At 40.5% G+C, this 14,566-nt stretch overlaps 1 protein-coding gene across 6 annotated transcripts in view; it reads right to left on the bottom strand.

The window, feature by feature from the left end:
* Positions 1–14,566, bottom strand: part of Gpr155 (G protein-coupled receptor 155) — a 43,467-nt gene that overhangs the window by 4,760 nt on the left and 24,141 nt on the right. For 4 of the 6 annotated variants that reach the window (XM_015988049.3, XM_006972433.4, XM_042275462.2 and 1 more), the window contains 8 exons: positions 14,468–14,552; positions 14,290–14,380; positions 12,231–12,441; positions 8,156–8,260; positions 7,168–7,304; positions 5,144–5,239; positions 2,905–2,969; positions 1,379–1,516 (listed from right to left, as the gene is read on the bottom strand). In XM_015988049.3, the coding sequence (XP_015843535.2) occupies positions 1,379–1,516; positions 2,905–2,969; positions 5,144–5,239; positions 7,168–7,304; positions 8,156–8,260; positions 12,231–12,441; positions 14,290–14,380; positions 14,468–14,552 (928 nt within the window). Of the gene's footprint in view, positions 1–825; positions 965–1,378; positions 1,517–2,904; positions 2,970–5,143; positions 5,240–7,167; positions 7,305–8,155; positions 8,261–12,230; positions 12,442–14,289; positions 14,381–14,467; positions 14,553–14,566 lie in introns of those variants that run through there. The other 2 variants (XM_076569675.1, XM_042275465.2) reach the window with 1 other exon arrangement.

Raw genomic sequence — 14,566 nt, forward strand, 5'->3', positions numbered from 1 at the left:
AGGCTGCTGTCCCAAAAGCCTAAGCAATAGTACAGAGTGTCAGAGAATGTGACATGGGACAGGCTGCAGATCTGGAAAGGAGCAGGAATCAGGCTGGTTTATACCAGCTGGTGCCCATTCAGCCATCTGGGACCTGGTAGCTCAGCAAATGCTAAGAGTTCTGCTTCCTGACAGTTGGCAAGCGCAGTAACCTGACGGAAACTGTGGATTTTCTTAAGAGAAAATTTTAAAGCAATGTTAAATTGTTCAAACTATCCATAGGCAGTATCCTGAAATTGTGCTTAGCCTCTCTAGGTAGAAAAGTCACTTTTCTCCAGAGTTTATCATTGTTATTAATTAGGCAAGGCTCATCAGACATTTGGCCATTAAAGTAAGATTTTTCTCTGTGGTTTATTTATTATTATTTTATGTGTGTGAGTGTTTTGCCTATGTATATGTGCATCATGTGCATGCCTGGTGCCCAAGGAGGCCAGTAGAGGGAGTCGGATCCTGAAACTGCAGTTACAGAAGAAGGTTGTGAGTCACCATGTGGTGCTGGAAACCCGGGGCTCTGTAAGAACAAGTGCATTCAAATGCTGAGCCATCTCTCCCGGCCCCAAAGGAGGACTTTTTTTTTTTTTTCCCTTAAGGAAAGGAAATGTGAGGTTTTGAGAACTGAACTTGCCAAGGGGTACCAGCTCAGAAGTTCTAGTATTAACACTCAGAGAGTCCCCTTCCCACTCCCTCAACTAGGCTCTATTCTTCCGATTGTCAGTGGCATGCATGTTGAGCATAGTGTCAGAGTCCTTAGAAATGAACCATCTTGAATAGTAATCCCCACATCTTTAGAAATACACATAAAGGTATTAGGTTCTTTACTTTTTGCTTTGTTTTATTTCCTCTTTGATGACAACTAGAACTATCAGCACACTGTAATATTTGATTACTCATAGTCCATCATTTCCTGCTGCAGCACATTCTGTACCTTGGGGATTAGAAGAATAAATATCATGTCACAAAATAATGACTAGGACTGGGGGTGAAATAAATATCATAGAATTAATTAAGAGGGAGAAATTTCATTTCATTCTCTTGACAGCATCATGAAATGACATAGTACTAGGAGATGAGAATATAAAATCCCTTCTAAACCTAGTGTTTTTCAGTGCTTTATGAGAGACACTAATGGCCAACATGAAGAGAATGTTAATACCCTGCCCAACAGCTCACATTTTATATAGGAATCAGAAGCTACCTGACATTAAATGTAAAAATCAAAGTGATATGTCATTTTTATATCTTATTTCTTAAACTAAAAACTTACCCACAGTTATTAGCTTGTTAAAACCTAATGTTAATAATCTGGAATCTATGTTTCTGAACCCTGTACTGGCTTTACCTTCTTTCTCTGACGATGTTTCGGATGCACAGGTCACGGTGATAATGGACAAATTGCTGACAGGTCATTTTTATTTCCTCAGAAACAGGGGAGTCTCTGTTTTCTGCTGTTTCCTTATTGTTCCACAGGAATTCAAGCCTGAAAACCAAAATTTAAGCGGGCTGTTTCTTAAAGAAAACAGGTGTGAGAAGATCCAAACTGCCTCACCAAGTAGCTATTCAAAATCCATCACCAAAGCTGTCATCAATAACCAGATGTCATTAATCTCTGAACCAGAAAGGCCCCTGTCCTCACCCGCTCTTGGAGCAGGCTGGGGCGGGGCTGACCCTTTATACACGCTGCAGATACGTTTGACCCACTTCAGTTTGTACTAAGATATTCCTTCTGTCTCTGACCTTTTTTTTTTTTTTTTTTTTTTTTTTGGTTTTTCGAGACAGGGTTTCTCTGTGTAGCTTTGCGCCTTTCCTGGGACTCACTTGGTAGCCCAGGCTGGCCTCGAACTCACAAAGATCCGCCTGGCTCTGCCTCCCGAGTGCTGGGATTAAAGGCGTGCGCCACCACCGCCCGGCTGTCTCTGACCTTTTTGCAGCCCAGACCTAGCTTAGACACTAGGCCGGATGTCTCACACTTCCTCAGAGACTAAAACCAAAACTAAGCCAACCAAGGTAACTTATGGATAGGCATTTTATTTCACCATCTCCAACATTAGTAGCACAGAAACAAGCGCCAGGGTCTGGAGTATAAAACAATCCATTCTGTCCATCCAGGCAAGACAACTGCTGACCACTGACCTGGCATTATGAAGCTGGCGACTACGCTGACTGGCTTTTCTTTTATACTTTTCTTTAAGGAATGCTGATGTCCCTTAGCAATGACATCTTAATGAAAATACTGACGGTGATGATGGTGGAGAAGGGGCAGACACTCTCAACTGGCACTCCTTATAGAGTAAGTAGGCTGAATTCCACTAGCCCTTCTAGTGTCTATGAATTTTCCCTCGAGAGCAAGTGGAGAACAAACATTTTTCCCTGCCTCTCTCTCCACCCCATGTTGAAACCTTTACCTTGTTATTTTTCACAAAGAAACCTTGATCTTCCTTAAAAGAAACCTTCCTAGAAGCCAACAAAACCCCCAAAGTTGAGAGAATCCTTGAATTTTCTGTAAACACTCAGTTTGATAGAAAGAGAAAGCTTATTGTCAAAGGAGAAGAAGAATCAGATGTAGACTTTGATGAGGAATCCAGCACCTACGACTTCCATTTCCAAGTTTCATTCCACTATATATAGTTAATAGCATTGCTAGAAGTCAGTGCCCATCAATTCTTGTTAAAATGCAAATTACATTGCTGGATTTATAATACTTCTTCCAATACTTTCTCTGCAATTATCTGCAACAAATATGTGATTTCACAGATAACCTTTGTGTGGTATTTATGGTCTCCTAGCAGATATAAAAGTATAAAAAGTATCAATATTTTAATAGAATGGCCTTGTCATCACAAAGGCTTATTTCAAAACTGAATTTACCTTCTTTTGAAAGGTAGGATGATTAAATGTTTGTCCAGCCCAAAGATTCCAAAGGAAATAAATCCCTAGGAGAGAAAACAGTTACTCTGTTTGATTCAACAATACAACCTTAAGAAATTAAGGCAGTTAGTGTGTGAGGAAGCAGCCGATAGTGATGGGAGCAACATTTTAATTCAGCATTCAAAGCAGACTGAAGTTCAGTGTCTGCAGGCACACGACACCCGCTTCCCAATCATTCTGTCCTAGTAATTATGATGGGTGCTAAAAGCCAGTGTTGAAGAACTGCATTTGCATGTCAGCTCCTGAAGAAAAACAAAATCATTTAAAGCCTACATGTTTGTGTTTCCCTCTTTTTTCTAAAAGAAAATCTCTCAGTGAGTGCCCAAGTACTTATTATTTTTCTGTTGAAATATAATTAACAAGACCTATAATATCTAATTGTAATACAGTTAGCATTATGTTGTAGATATGAAAGGTCCCCCAAAGACTTATGCATTGCAAGCATGGTTCTTCATGTGCCGTTACATGAAGCTAGAGGGTGGGCTTAGCAGCGGGGAGTCCAGAGTTCTCTTCTGGAAAAGCTGAGCTCAGTTCCCAGCACTCATGCTGAGTGGCTCAAAACTTCTTCCAGAGGATCTGACGCCCTCTGCTGGCCTCCACAGGCAACTGTACTCACATGCACATACCCCACCTTTCCCAGACACACCAATAAGACAGACATACACATAATTAAAAATTTGTAAATACAAAATATTACATGAAGGACTTGATTGTCTTAAGTACAAATAGTCAGAAGGGAACATCTCACTACACTAGATCTTTAAAAGGAAAATAGGATTGGAGTGAGATTGTGTCTTCTCATGCCTTTGAGCCACTTGAGACATAAGCTGTATGGATAGCATTTGAAGTACAACATTCCTGCCATTAGTTCTGTTCTTGACAAAGCCCTGTGGCATGGAGCTTGCTTGGTTCCCGTCCTAACATGGCTCAATCTGGAGTAGGCTTTCTGAATGCAAAATGCTTAGTGGGGCTGTGAATTTTCAGCCTCGTATTCTATAGTTGGGTAATGTCAGATCTTAAAATAGTATCACAAGTGAAACTGGTATCAGATGGCTCTGGGGCACCCATGTTTGTCTGTAATGAACTTATTATATAATGTGTTCCTTTATACTTTGCTGGTTTTCTTCCAATAACAATGTCAAAACAAGCAGGAAACACTCTGAGTGGTTAGTGGAAGGCGAAAATATGTAGAAGCAGAAACTGACAAATTTTAACTACCTTATATGGCAAAATATTTCAAATTTAATAGGCAGTGATTTCCAACACAGTATTTTTCAAGTTGATATTCAGTTTATGGATGACTGACTATTCTCTAATGAAAAAGTAAGGGGTTGAGTTGGGGATGTGGTTCAGTGTGGTTACATGTGGTCACTAGTATGCCTAGTGTGTACAAGTGAAAATTCAATCCCTGGCACCTTAAAAAAGAAGAGATAAGAAAAGCAGGTTGATGAAAAGATCAAATTTTGAACTTTGCATATAAAATATTTCCCAAAATTTAAAATGTTATTTTTCTTTAAATATCCTCCTTTTTGTCCCAGTGTTAGGGATTAAACCCAAGGCCTTCTAAATGCCAGACATTAAATATAAATTTTAATAGTAACATGAGAGGGGGATGATAGTGTCTATTTTGTAGGTATCTTGGTATTTACATGAGATAATGAACATAAAATCCTTAACAAGGGTTGGTACAGGGTAACCTCTGGAGGAACACTACTACTGTTTCTGCTAAAATGTATTTATATATCACATGATTTTTAAAATACTGATTTAAGGAGCTGTCATTCAAAAAACCTGAGATATTTAGTAGTGTTAAGTAGCCAAACTAAGGCTCAGAGAAGCAGGTTATCTTCCAAAGTGAGTTAGGAAGATCATAAGTTTAAGAAAAATTTGGGGACATCTTGTTCCTGCTTAAATCATTATTCTTCATCTCAATGCCAAAGCAAAAAAAAAAAAGTCTTTGGTATTTCTGGTTGAAGCATCAGCGTACATTCTGATGACTTCAACCAATATAATAATTCATCTCTATGGGGAGACAGGCAGCAGCTGTCAGCTGTCATGCGTACCAGCAGCTGATAAACAAACTGAACCCTTTTGATGTAAAAGAAAACACCGTCTGCACCACCCTCCCCCAATCACCTCACCCGAGAAAACAACCCTCTCGTTCTCAGTCAATAAATACCTGGCCAAAGTTAAACACGGCACAGAAAAACTGTAATTCAACATAGAGTCGTCCAGTCTCGTGGTTGAACAGCCACCACAAACAACTAGAGAGATTCTGTAAAGGGAAGAAAAAGCCACTTGAAAATGAAGCAGAGAATCATTTCTCCCCATCCAGCGCACAGTATGATAACTTCTCTAGCTAATAATTAGGGGGAAAAGACTACAGGGAAAAACACCGAGAGAATGTCGAAGCTTTGTCTTTCAAACAAGAGGTTTCAACCTTCCTCTTGACAGATGCCACTCAAACTGTCTATTCTGATCAACTTGGAAGCAAGAAGACATGAGCCATAATACAGAAGCTTACATAATAGATCAGGACTGCCGACTAGCCTACACAGGATGGATTTTAAAATTAGTTTGACACAAGAAAACAGTTCTATCACCAAGCAGCAGTTCCTGGCAGCAGTTCTTGTTTTGGACTCTTGTTCTTGGAGGGCCGTTAAGTGTTGCTGCCTAATCCACGCTATGTATAACGAGCATCCAGTGTGAGGCGGCTGCAGAGGCTTTTGGCCCACCTCCCATCTCTGGGGGTCACACTCGAAGCATGGGAAGGGATCATGTGTAACAACTGATAATTCACAAATGAGAATAACAAAGGAAAGCCCTTCTATAGTTAAAGAAATGTACACAATAAAATTAAGTACTGTATTTATAAATTATAACACCGAAAATCTTTCAATATTTTATGCTGGCATGAAGGCTCTATGAATGTGCACTACCCCTCTGGAAAAGAATCAATAGAATACATCTGTGTCATAGAAATGCTTCTAGACTTTGATGCAGGGTTCTCCACCTCAGGAATCTACCAATAGAAAACACAATGTCTGGAGGTGTTTATTAGGGCATTTTGAATAAAGAAGTACTTGAATAAATTATGATGTTGCTTTTTTGTGATTATTGGGAAATAATTTAAAACAATGGCTTTGAACACTTTGGTCAAATAGCCTTGTTTGATATAGGTGGGAAAAAGCAACACAGAGGCCTGGATGGACTATAGAACCATGCAGAGTGTGCTGAACAGTTAGCAGGCAGGGCTGAGGCTACAGGTCAGTACTTAAGCTTGTGATTCACATTCCTGAGGCCCTGGGTTCAATCTCCACACAAAAGAATTAAATAATAATGAAAAAGAAAAATTAGAAGGCATTAGTATGATAGATATTTTTCTTGTTCTCTATAGTATGGAGATTTTCATAATTTAAAAATTTTAAAGATGTATATGTCTGAGTGTTTTCCTGTGTACATACATCTGTTGTTCCCATGTGTTTGCCTGGCGCCCACAGAGGCCAGAAGAGGGCATCAGATCCCCTGAACTGCAGTTATAGACAGTGGTTAGAGATGATGAGAATCTTTGGTTCTCTGCAAGAGCAGCAAGCGCTTTTAACTGTTGAGCCACCTCTCTAGGCCCTAAAAATTATTTGAAAAGTTTATTTGGAAAATATCTTTTTTTTTTTTTTTTTTTTTTTAAAGATTTATTTCTTTATTTTACAGTGTAATGTCTGCATGTATCCTTGCAGGCCAGAAGAGGGCACCAGATCTCCTTACAGACGGTTGTGAGCCACCATGTGGTTGCTGGGAATTGAACTCAGGACTTCTGGAAGAACAGCCAGTGCTCTTAACCGCTGAGCCATCTCTCCAGCCTTGAAAAATATCTTTAGAGAGCTAATTTAGGTATTTGTTCACTGTCAGAAGTAAGCAGTCCTGCATATATCATGGGAATACTTGGTTTTGACAAATTCTGGGCTCCAGCGTATAGACTGAATACGTGACTGTACAAAGAACAGACCGTTGGAGTGATTGGGCCACGGAGTAAACCATTCATTCCCTGTCCCTATCCTCATGCCTCAAACATTTAGCTACATGTTAAAATTCAGATGGCCTAGCCACCATACGTCTGCAAAGTAGCAGTGAAGCTTCTCTGAGCGAAGCCGCCTGTTTAAAGAAATACCCCCCCCCCACCCCAACAGAAGCAGAAGAAGCATTTACGGCAAACAGGCCGATGATGAGCAGTAAACACAGCAGGACGTGTCGGGTCAGCTGAGGGTCTCCTGTCTGCAGGTGCTGCTCTTCCTCCTGGGCTAGGATGCAGCTTCGGGAGTCACAGTGACTCACACAGCGGTCCGCTACGAAATAGTGAGCAGGGTTTAATTATTCCAGACCCACCGTGACTTCCCAAGAGAAACAGCACCAAAGCGCGCTCAGCCCAGACTCGGGGGCTCACTGTCGGTGGCCCTGGAGAACGCCCTCGTGTTACGGTGCAGAGTCTCTCTGGAGATGCACAAGCAGTATGCGGTAGTTCCTTCTGCCTACTTAACAAGGGTCTCTGTCTACACAATTTATGGTATATAATTATGATACACAACTTAGACATACTTCATATAGTTTACATATAATTTTAAAGGTTGAATTAATAGTTTTATCTGTGATGAATCCACATGAGCCACACATACCCTATTATGTTCTATTTTGACAAACCATGAAGCAAAGGTACTATTACCTCTTGCATTTTATAAAGAGCCTAACTAATTAATTAGTCCTGGTCCTAGAAAATAAAGCCGGGGGACAGTCTCAGCTTTCAAGAGAAGAAAAAAGGCCAAAATTCAATAGGTTTCCTGGATTTCTCACTTCAATTAACCTTTGTTTTTTGTTTTAAAAATTCTGGGGATGAAACATAGGATTTTATGTTGGGCAAGTACTTACCACTGAGCTATACCCACCTCAGGCATGTGAGTTAAATTTATTGGGAAATCAATTTTAATACTATCTTTAAGAAATTTATTTTTTCAAAATGAGTTGTTTCTATGATTATGATCTTATTATCACTTGCCCCCATCTTACTGGAAACATATTCTCAAGCCACGTTTTACAGTGTATAGCCTCAACAGGAAGCCTGTGCAGTGTTCTTTTAACATATAAGGATACAAAGGTTTCTTTTTCACCCTTAAGCCTCCCCTCACGGCCCCAGGGCACTTACTTTTCTCAAAGGAAGGCGGCACAGGCCCACTGGCACTTGCGGTTGTTACTGGCTCTATTGATGGACAGTGTACATCACCGTTTCCCAAGGAGCAAGAACAGCAACCTAGACACAGGAAATAGGATGTGAAGGGGGGCCCAACCACAACAGAAATGCCCAAGTTCAAAAGATGCCAAGCCATGCCAAGCCACTCAGGTTGTCTCCGTGGAAACATTTTCTGTACGGGTACGCATCTAGGTGTGCCTATACAGAGGTGAGCGATTAAACGGTGTCAGACAAGTGATCAGCTCCTTATGTTGTCCCCTCACTGCATGAGACAGAGAAAGGTTTTTATCCAGGCTGCTTCCTGGAGACACTGTACTTCAGAAACTAAGAATTCAATCATTTCCTAAAACAAGACTTTCATTCATCACTTTCCTAAATAAAACTGCTCTGCTGATGACCAATGTTGGCCTAAATAAAAGCCGCCTGTGACTTGGATTCGCTGTCTGCCTGGCCCAGCGATTGGACAAAAGGCATTCCCTTCTTTCTGGATAATTCTTTACAGTCAGTCGGAAGCCCGCGCGTGTCTGGGCATGGCTGATAGAGTCCTCTTCCAGGCTCATCTCTGCAGTCACTTCTTTCAAGCTCTTCCACCTCAGGAGTCTGGAAGATTCGGGCAAAGCAGTACTCCATTCTTCCCTACAAGCACACATGGCTGAATCTCCAGCTGGCTCACAGGCAGGCTGCTCCACGCAAGTCACAGGGAGACATGCTGCATAGTGGTAATTTCCCTCCGTATTTATTTATTTGTTTGTTTGTTTATATGTTTATTTCCTTATGTTTATTTCCTCTGATAACTGCACACAGTGACCTTTAAATTTTTTTACAGTCATATAGGCATGGTGCTTCCTGACATGGATTGCAATATGAATAGAATTATAGCTTCAGTGGTAAACTATTAAAATGCACATGCTAGAAAAATGAGTAATACTTAGGCTTAACCTCTCATTGATAATGTACTTAAGTCCTCCTGTGATAGTCTTAAAAACAAAAGGATTTCAAAGTACAAAAGCTATTATCTACAAGCCATTACAAATGTCTTTTGAATTTTAAGATAATAATGCCACCTTAAGGTTAAAAACAGAACCACAGAATAACAGAAAAGAAAATAAATTATCTCGTCCAGCTCTCTTCAGAAATATGAAGGTTTAAATAATGAAATTACACAAAAAGAAATAAAAATGAAGAAAACATGTAAGGCCAGCACATTCCAATAACATACCTTCAGGGGATGAACACCTGCATGCACACAAATGTGTACATAAATAGGCAATCATGGCCTCTGTAGGAAACTACTTTGCAGTTTCTTCCTTCAAATATAAGGGCTTATCAGTAGCCATCAGCTTTCTCTTTGTTAGACAAACATTTTTTTGTTAAGCATACTGTTTTTATTTATTTTCAAGATTTATTTGTTTTAAGATTCATATATTTCTGTTTTATGTGCATGAGTGTTTTGCTTACATGTATGTATGTGTACAATGTGTGTGCCTGGTGTCCAGGGAAGCCAGAAGAGGGCATCTGATGCACTGGAATGTGAGCCACCATATAGGCCCTGGGAACTGAGTCCAGGCCCACTGCAGGAGCAGCAAGTGTTCTTAATCACTGAGCCATCATTCCAGCCATATTAACTAGACTCTTAATCACATAATAAAATGTGACCCCAATTTCACACTATTCATAACACAAAAGTCATAGGTCTGTAACAAATATGCAATGGGAAACAGAGATAGGTGAGCTATATTGAATTACCAAACTACACAAGAGACCAGGATGGTCATCTGAGGTGTTATGTGCTTATACTTTCAATAAAGCAGAAGAAAACAGGATTTAGGGGAGAAACATAACCAGACAGATTTTGAAACCTTTTTCCTTAGAACACGGGTGAACCGTAATTAAGCAAGTATTTTCCTGAAGCAGTCTTCATGATAGTGTCAGGGACTCATGACACCCACCCAACTACACTCCACATAAAAATAACGTTACTAAGTGTATACAGTAAGCCCGATATCTCACGAGGAACCGAGGCTATAAAGACAAATCAGAAATGGCATTTACAGGAGAGCGGGCCAAATAAACAAGAGCAGTTATGAAACAGTGAGACGAGGGAGGAGGCTGTGGATACAGCTCAAGGGGAGAGCTCTCCCCTAGCATTCAATTTCAGTCCCACAAAAACAAAAAACAAAAAACAAAAAAAAAAAAAAAACTGCAACAAAGTTAGGATCATAACCAAGGACACAAAAGCAGGAATACGGCAGGTTTCCTACGGACAAAGCAGCTCGCTGCCCCGTTTATAACGTTGACTCACATTAGTTTTCTTGCTGGGGATGATCTCAACAAGGATTAAAGCCCACGGCTCAGGTTTTTGCTCTTTCTCAAAGTCAAGTTGAGAGAGAAATGCGTAAGTCTCGCGAGGGTCTCAAGTCCCTTGTTCAGGGCTTCCCCGAGATGTTAGCGTTTGGCAGCCATCTAGAACATTCACGGAGGAAGACTACGGGGCAGGCGACCTGGAGGTGGGAGTCTTCTAGGGCTGCCCCAGACCCGGTTAGAGGATAACCGCAAAGGGCAAAGAAAGTGAGGAAGGGAAGGAGGTAGGGCATGATCTGAGAAGTATGCCGGGCTTACGGAAAACAGTCGAACGTTTTAGTAAAGGCACCATTGAACTTCCGTTTTAAAAGGAACACAGTCAAGGAGCTTGAAAGAATAAAAGTCTGATGATGTCATCACAAATCGTCAGTGGGCCCAGGCTGAAGGGCTTTGCAGCAACAGCAAGAAGAGAGGTGAGACCACACAGGGGCCAGTCTGGGGCAAAGTGTGGGGAGTGTGCACAGGGAGAGGAGGAGGAGCCGGTGTTCAGCAGGGACAATCGGGGACTGGGGGGACGGGGACGACACTAGAGAGTCTTGACCTGCACCGCAACAGGAGTCTGGTGTGACCACAGCTCCGTAAGGAAGGTTAGTTAATTTCACATAAGCTGGACTGGATGCCGAAGGGTTTGGAGGCTGATGGACTACAAGCGGTAAGATAGAATAACCGAGCATTTTCCACAAAAGCCATCTGGGCTCTGTGGCAGTGATTCAACTCTGCCATTCCAGTATGAACACAGCCACTAACAACACACAAGTGAATGGTTGTGACTGTGTCCCACGACACTGTGGATGGGAAATGTTTCATAGAACTTGTAAGAGTCATAAAAATAATTAAAAAATCTCTTAACTTCAATATTTTAAAGGTGTAAAAGAAAAATTCTTAACTGAGAAACTATATAAAAATTAGGTGGTAAGTCGACTTGGCTTATAATTTCTATAATTAACCTTAAATTCAGTTAGGTCTTTCCTTAAAATTCATCTTATTGATGGCACTTGCCTGATGAAATGTTGCTAAAGTTGGAAATGTGTGTGTTTAGTTTCCTAAGAAGGACCTTCCAATTCCTTCCAAAATTCTCAGATCAAAGCTGGGGACATGGCTTAGAGGTAGAACACTTGCAGAGAGTGTGTAAGGTTCTGAGTTCAGTCCCCAGCACTGAAAACTGGCACAGCGGCTCAGGACTGTCCTCCCAGCACTCAGGAGGCTTAAGCAGGAAGATCAACAGTTTGAGGCCAGCCTTGGATTCAGAATAAGACCCTGTTTCAAACAGCCAGCCAGCCAACCAAACAACCAACTAACCAACTCACTCAGAAGTCTTAGAATTCAACAAAACATTATCTCAGATTCGTGTGTTCAGGAATGAAGTTCTAATAGAATTAATCAAGTTGTTCAATTGACAAATACCTATAATATTCAGAGTAGTAGAGTGAATCTATATTGAGCAAAAACATCTAGGATACATGTGACTGTTTGTTTTCAAATATATGCAGCTGGGCAGTGGTGGCACACACCTTTAATCCCAGCACTCAGGAGGCAGAGGCAGGCGGATCTCTGTGAGTTCTAGGCCAGCCTGGTCTACAGAGTGAGTTCCAAGATAGCCAGGGCTACACAGTGAAAGCCTGTTTTGAAAAATCAAAAATAAAATTATATATATATGTAGAGCTCATACTTGTTTCTGGAATAGAACTTGTAAAGAGTTCTGGTTCATTTGTTGGTGCTAGGCTCTCCTCAAATGAAGTGCTTCCAGGCTCTACTGGTTTGTGGTTCTGAGATTGGCCGAAACCTTCATAGTGACCAGCTTGGGTGGTACGGTTCATGCACATGAGTGACACACCAGCCATCAGAATGCTGCAGAACAGGGTGACTGCTGTGGTGATCATCTGCCAGTATCAGAAAAAGATGTTAGGCCAGTTTTCACAATCTCATCTTAATAATCTTAGCACAGTAGGTTTAAGAAAACTTTTTTGGAGAGATGGCTCCGTGGTTAAGAACACTGGCTGCTCTTCCAGAGGACCTGGGTTCAGTTCCCAGCACTCACATGACAACTCATACCTGCCTGTAATTCCAGTTCCAGGAGATCTGACACCCTCACACAGACATACATGCAGGCAAAATACCAATGCATATAAAATAAAAATAAATCATTTAAAATAAAAAAATTTGATAGAAAATATATCTATATAGCTTTTTTATTAAGAAATTTTTTATTCATTTTACATACCAACCACAGATCCCCCCACCCCCCATAGCTTTAAATACTACAGGACAATGTTTCTTTAAAATGGTTATGGAAGGAACATGATTTACTTGTAAAGAAATCATGGTTTGTCTTTAATCATACAGGTTTCTTAGATGTTTCATGTATAGCAAGTGGTTAACAATACAGCCATTGCTTTCCTTTAAGTAACGAAATGATTTCTTACAGACTCTTTATTTACTTCTGAATGCTGCATTTAGTTCAACCATACTTCAGTGAATGGAGGCTTGCTTATAGTAATGATTATAAAAATTATAGCTAATATTTATGAGCACCAGCTGGATGTATTAGTGTAAGACCTTTTTATACATAATCTTGTTTATTCTCACAAAACTGAATTAAGTTCAAAATTACAAAACAAAAGGTAAGAATTAAAAATCTTTGGTGGAAGCTTTTTAAAACATATGCTGGTGGATCCTACCCCTGAAGAATCCAGCAAGTCCCATAAGCCTCCTGGACTATACATTTGCAAGCACGCTTTGCTCAAATACACTTTGTACTTCTCATAAGAGTAACATATTTGACATTACTGCCAAGATGTTTACTTTTTTTTCCCCTTCAGCAGAGAAAACATAGCTCATAAATGTTTGTTTTGTTTTGTTTTGTTTTTGTGGTTTTTGGGTTTTTTTTGGGGGGGGGTTGTTTGTTTGTTTTTTTGAGACAGGGTTTCTCTGTGTAGCTTTGCACATTTCCTGGATCTTGCTCTGAAGATCAGGCTGGCCTCGAACTCGCAAAGATCCACCTGCCTCTGCCTCCCAAGTGCTGGGATTAAAGGCGTGCGCCACCACCGCCCTAGCTCATAAATGCATCTTAATGAAAATCAGTTAAGGGGCTAGATAGATAGCTCAGTGGTTAAGAGCACTTTCTGCTCCTACAAAGGCCCTGGCTGGGTTGGATTCCTAGAACCCACATGGCAGCTCAGAACAGTCTATAACTCCAGTTCCAGAGGATCCAACTCCCTCTGCTGGCCTCAACAGTTTCTGCACACACATTGTGTATGTACATATATTCAGGCAAAACACACATACACAAAATAAAAATAAATAAATCTTTAAAAAAAAAACCCAAAAATTTAAAAAGTCAAGTTATAAGCATTTAGAAATCTTCAGCTAAAAATGTTCATATCTTGAGGTGTCATACCGTGTTATAAAATCACCAGAGTCCTATCCAATAAATTAAAATATATTTTCAAGTGCCAGGCGGCGGTGGTGGTACACGCCTTTAATCCCAGTACTCAGGAGGCAGAGCCAGGAGGATCTTGGTGAGTTTGAGGCCAGCCTGGGCTACAGAGTAAGTTCCAGGAAAGGCTGTAAAGCCACACAAAGAAACCCTGTCTCAAAAAATCAAAAATAAATAAATAAAAATAAAATACATATTTTTTTCAATTTAATTTTAATATAAGAATATCAAGGTACATAAACTAGCTAAAAAGAAATTCCTAAGAAGGGAACTGCCAATAAACTCGTCCCACCTGCTCTTTTCCATAAAAGAAGGCGGAGTCAATGCTGTCTCCATTGTGTTTCCCAGTTATCAAGAGCACGCCAACAAGGAGAGCAGGGATCCTGTAACCAGAGTCATTGAGAAAGAAAGCGTGAATGAACAGTGGCTGTGTGTGGGAACCAGTAAGAAAACAGAAAAAGACCACTTACCCCCAGCCGGATATTATGATGATTCCCACAGGGATCTGCATGTTCTCACGCTTTTTTAAAAGAAACAAAGAAACGGCTAGAAGGCCTGGAAACAAGAAA

The sequence above is a fragment of the Peromyscus maniculatus genome, chromosome 4 (genome assembly GCF_049852395.1).
Source record: "Peromyscus maniculatus bairdii isolate BWxNUB_F1_BW_parent chromosome 4, HU_Pman_BW_mat_3.1, whole genome shotgun sequence".
In the NCBI taxonomy this organism is placed as follows: domain Eukaryota; kingdom Metazoa; phylum Chordata; class Mammalia; order Rodentia; family Cricetidae; genus Peromyscus; species Peromyscus maniculatus.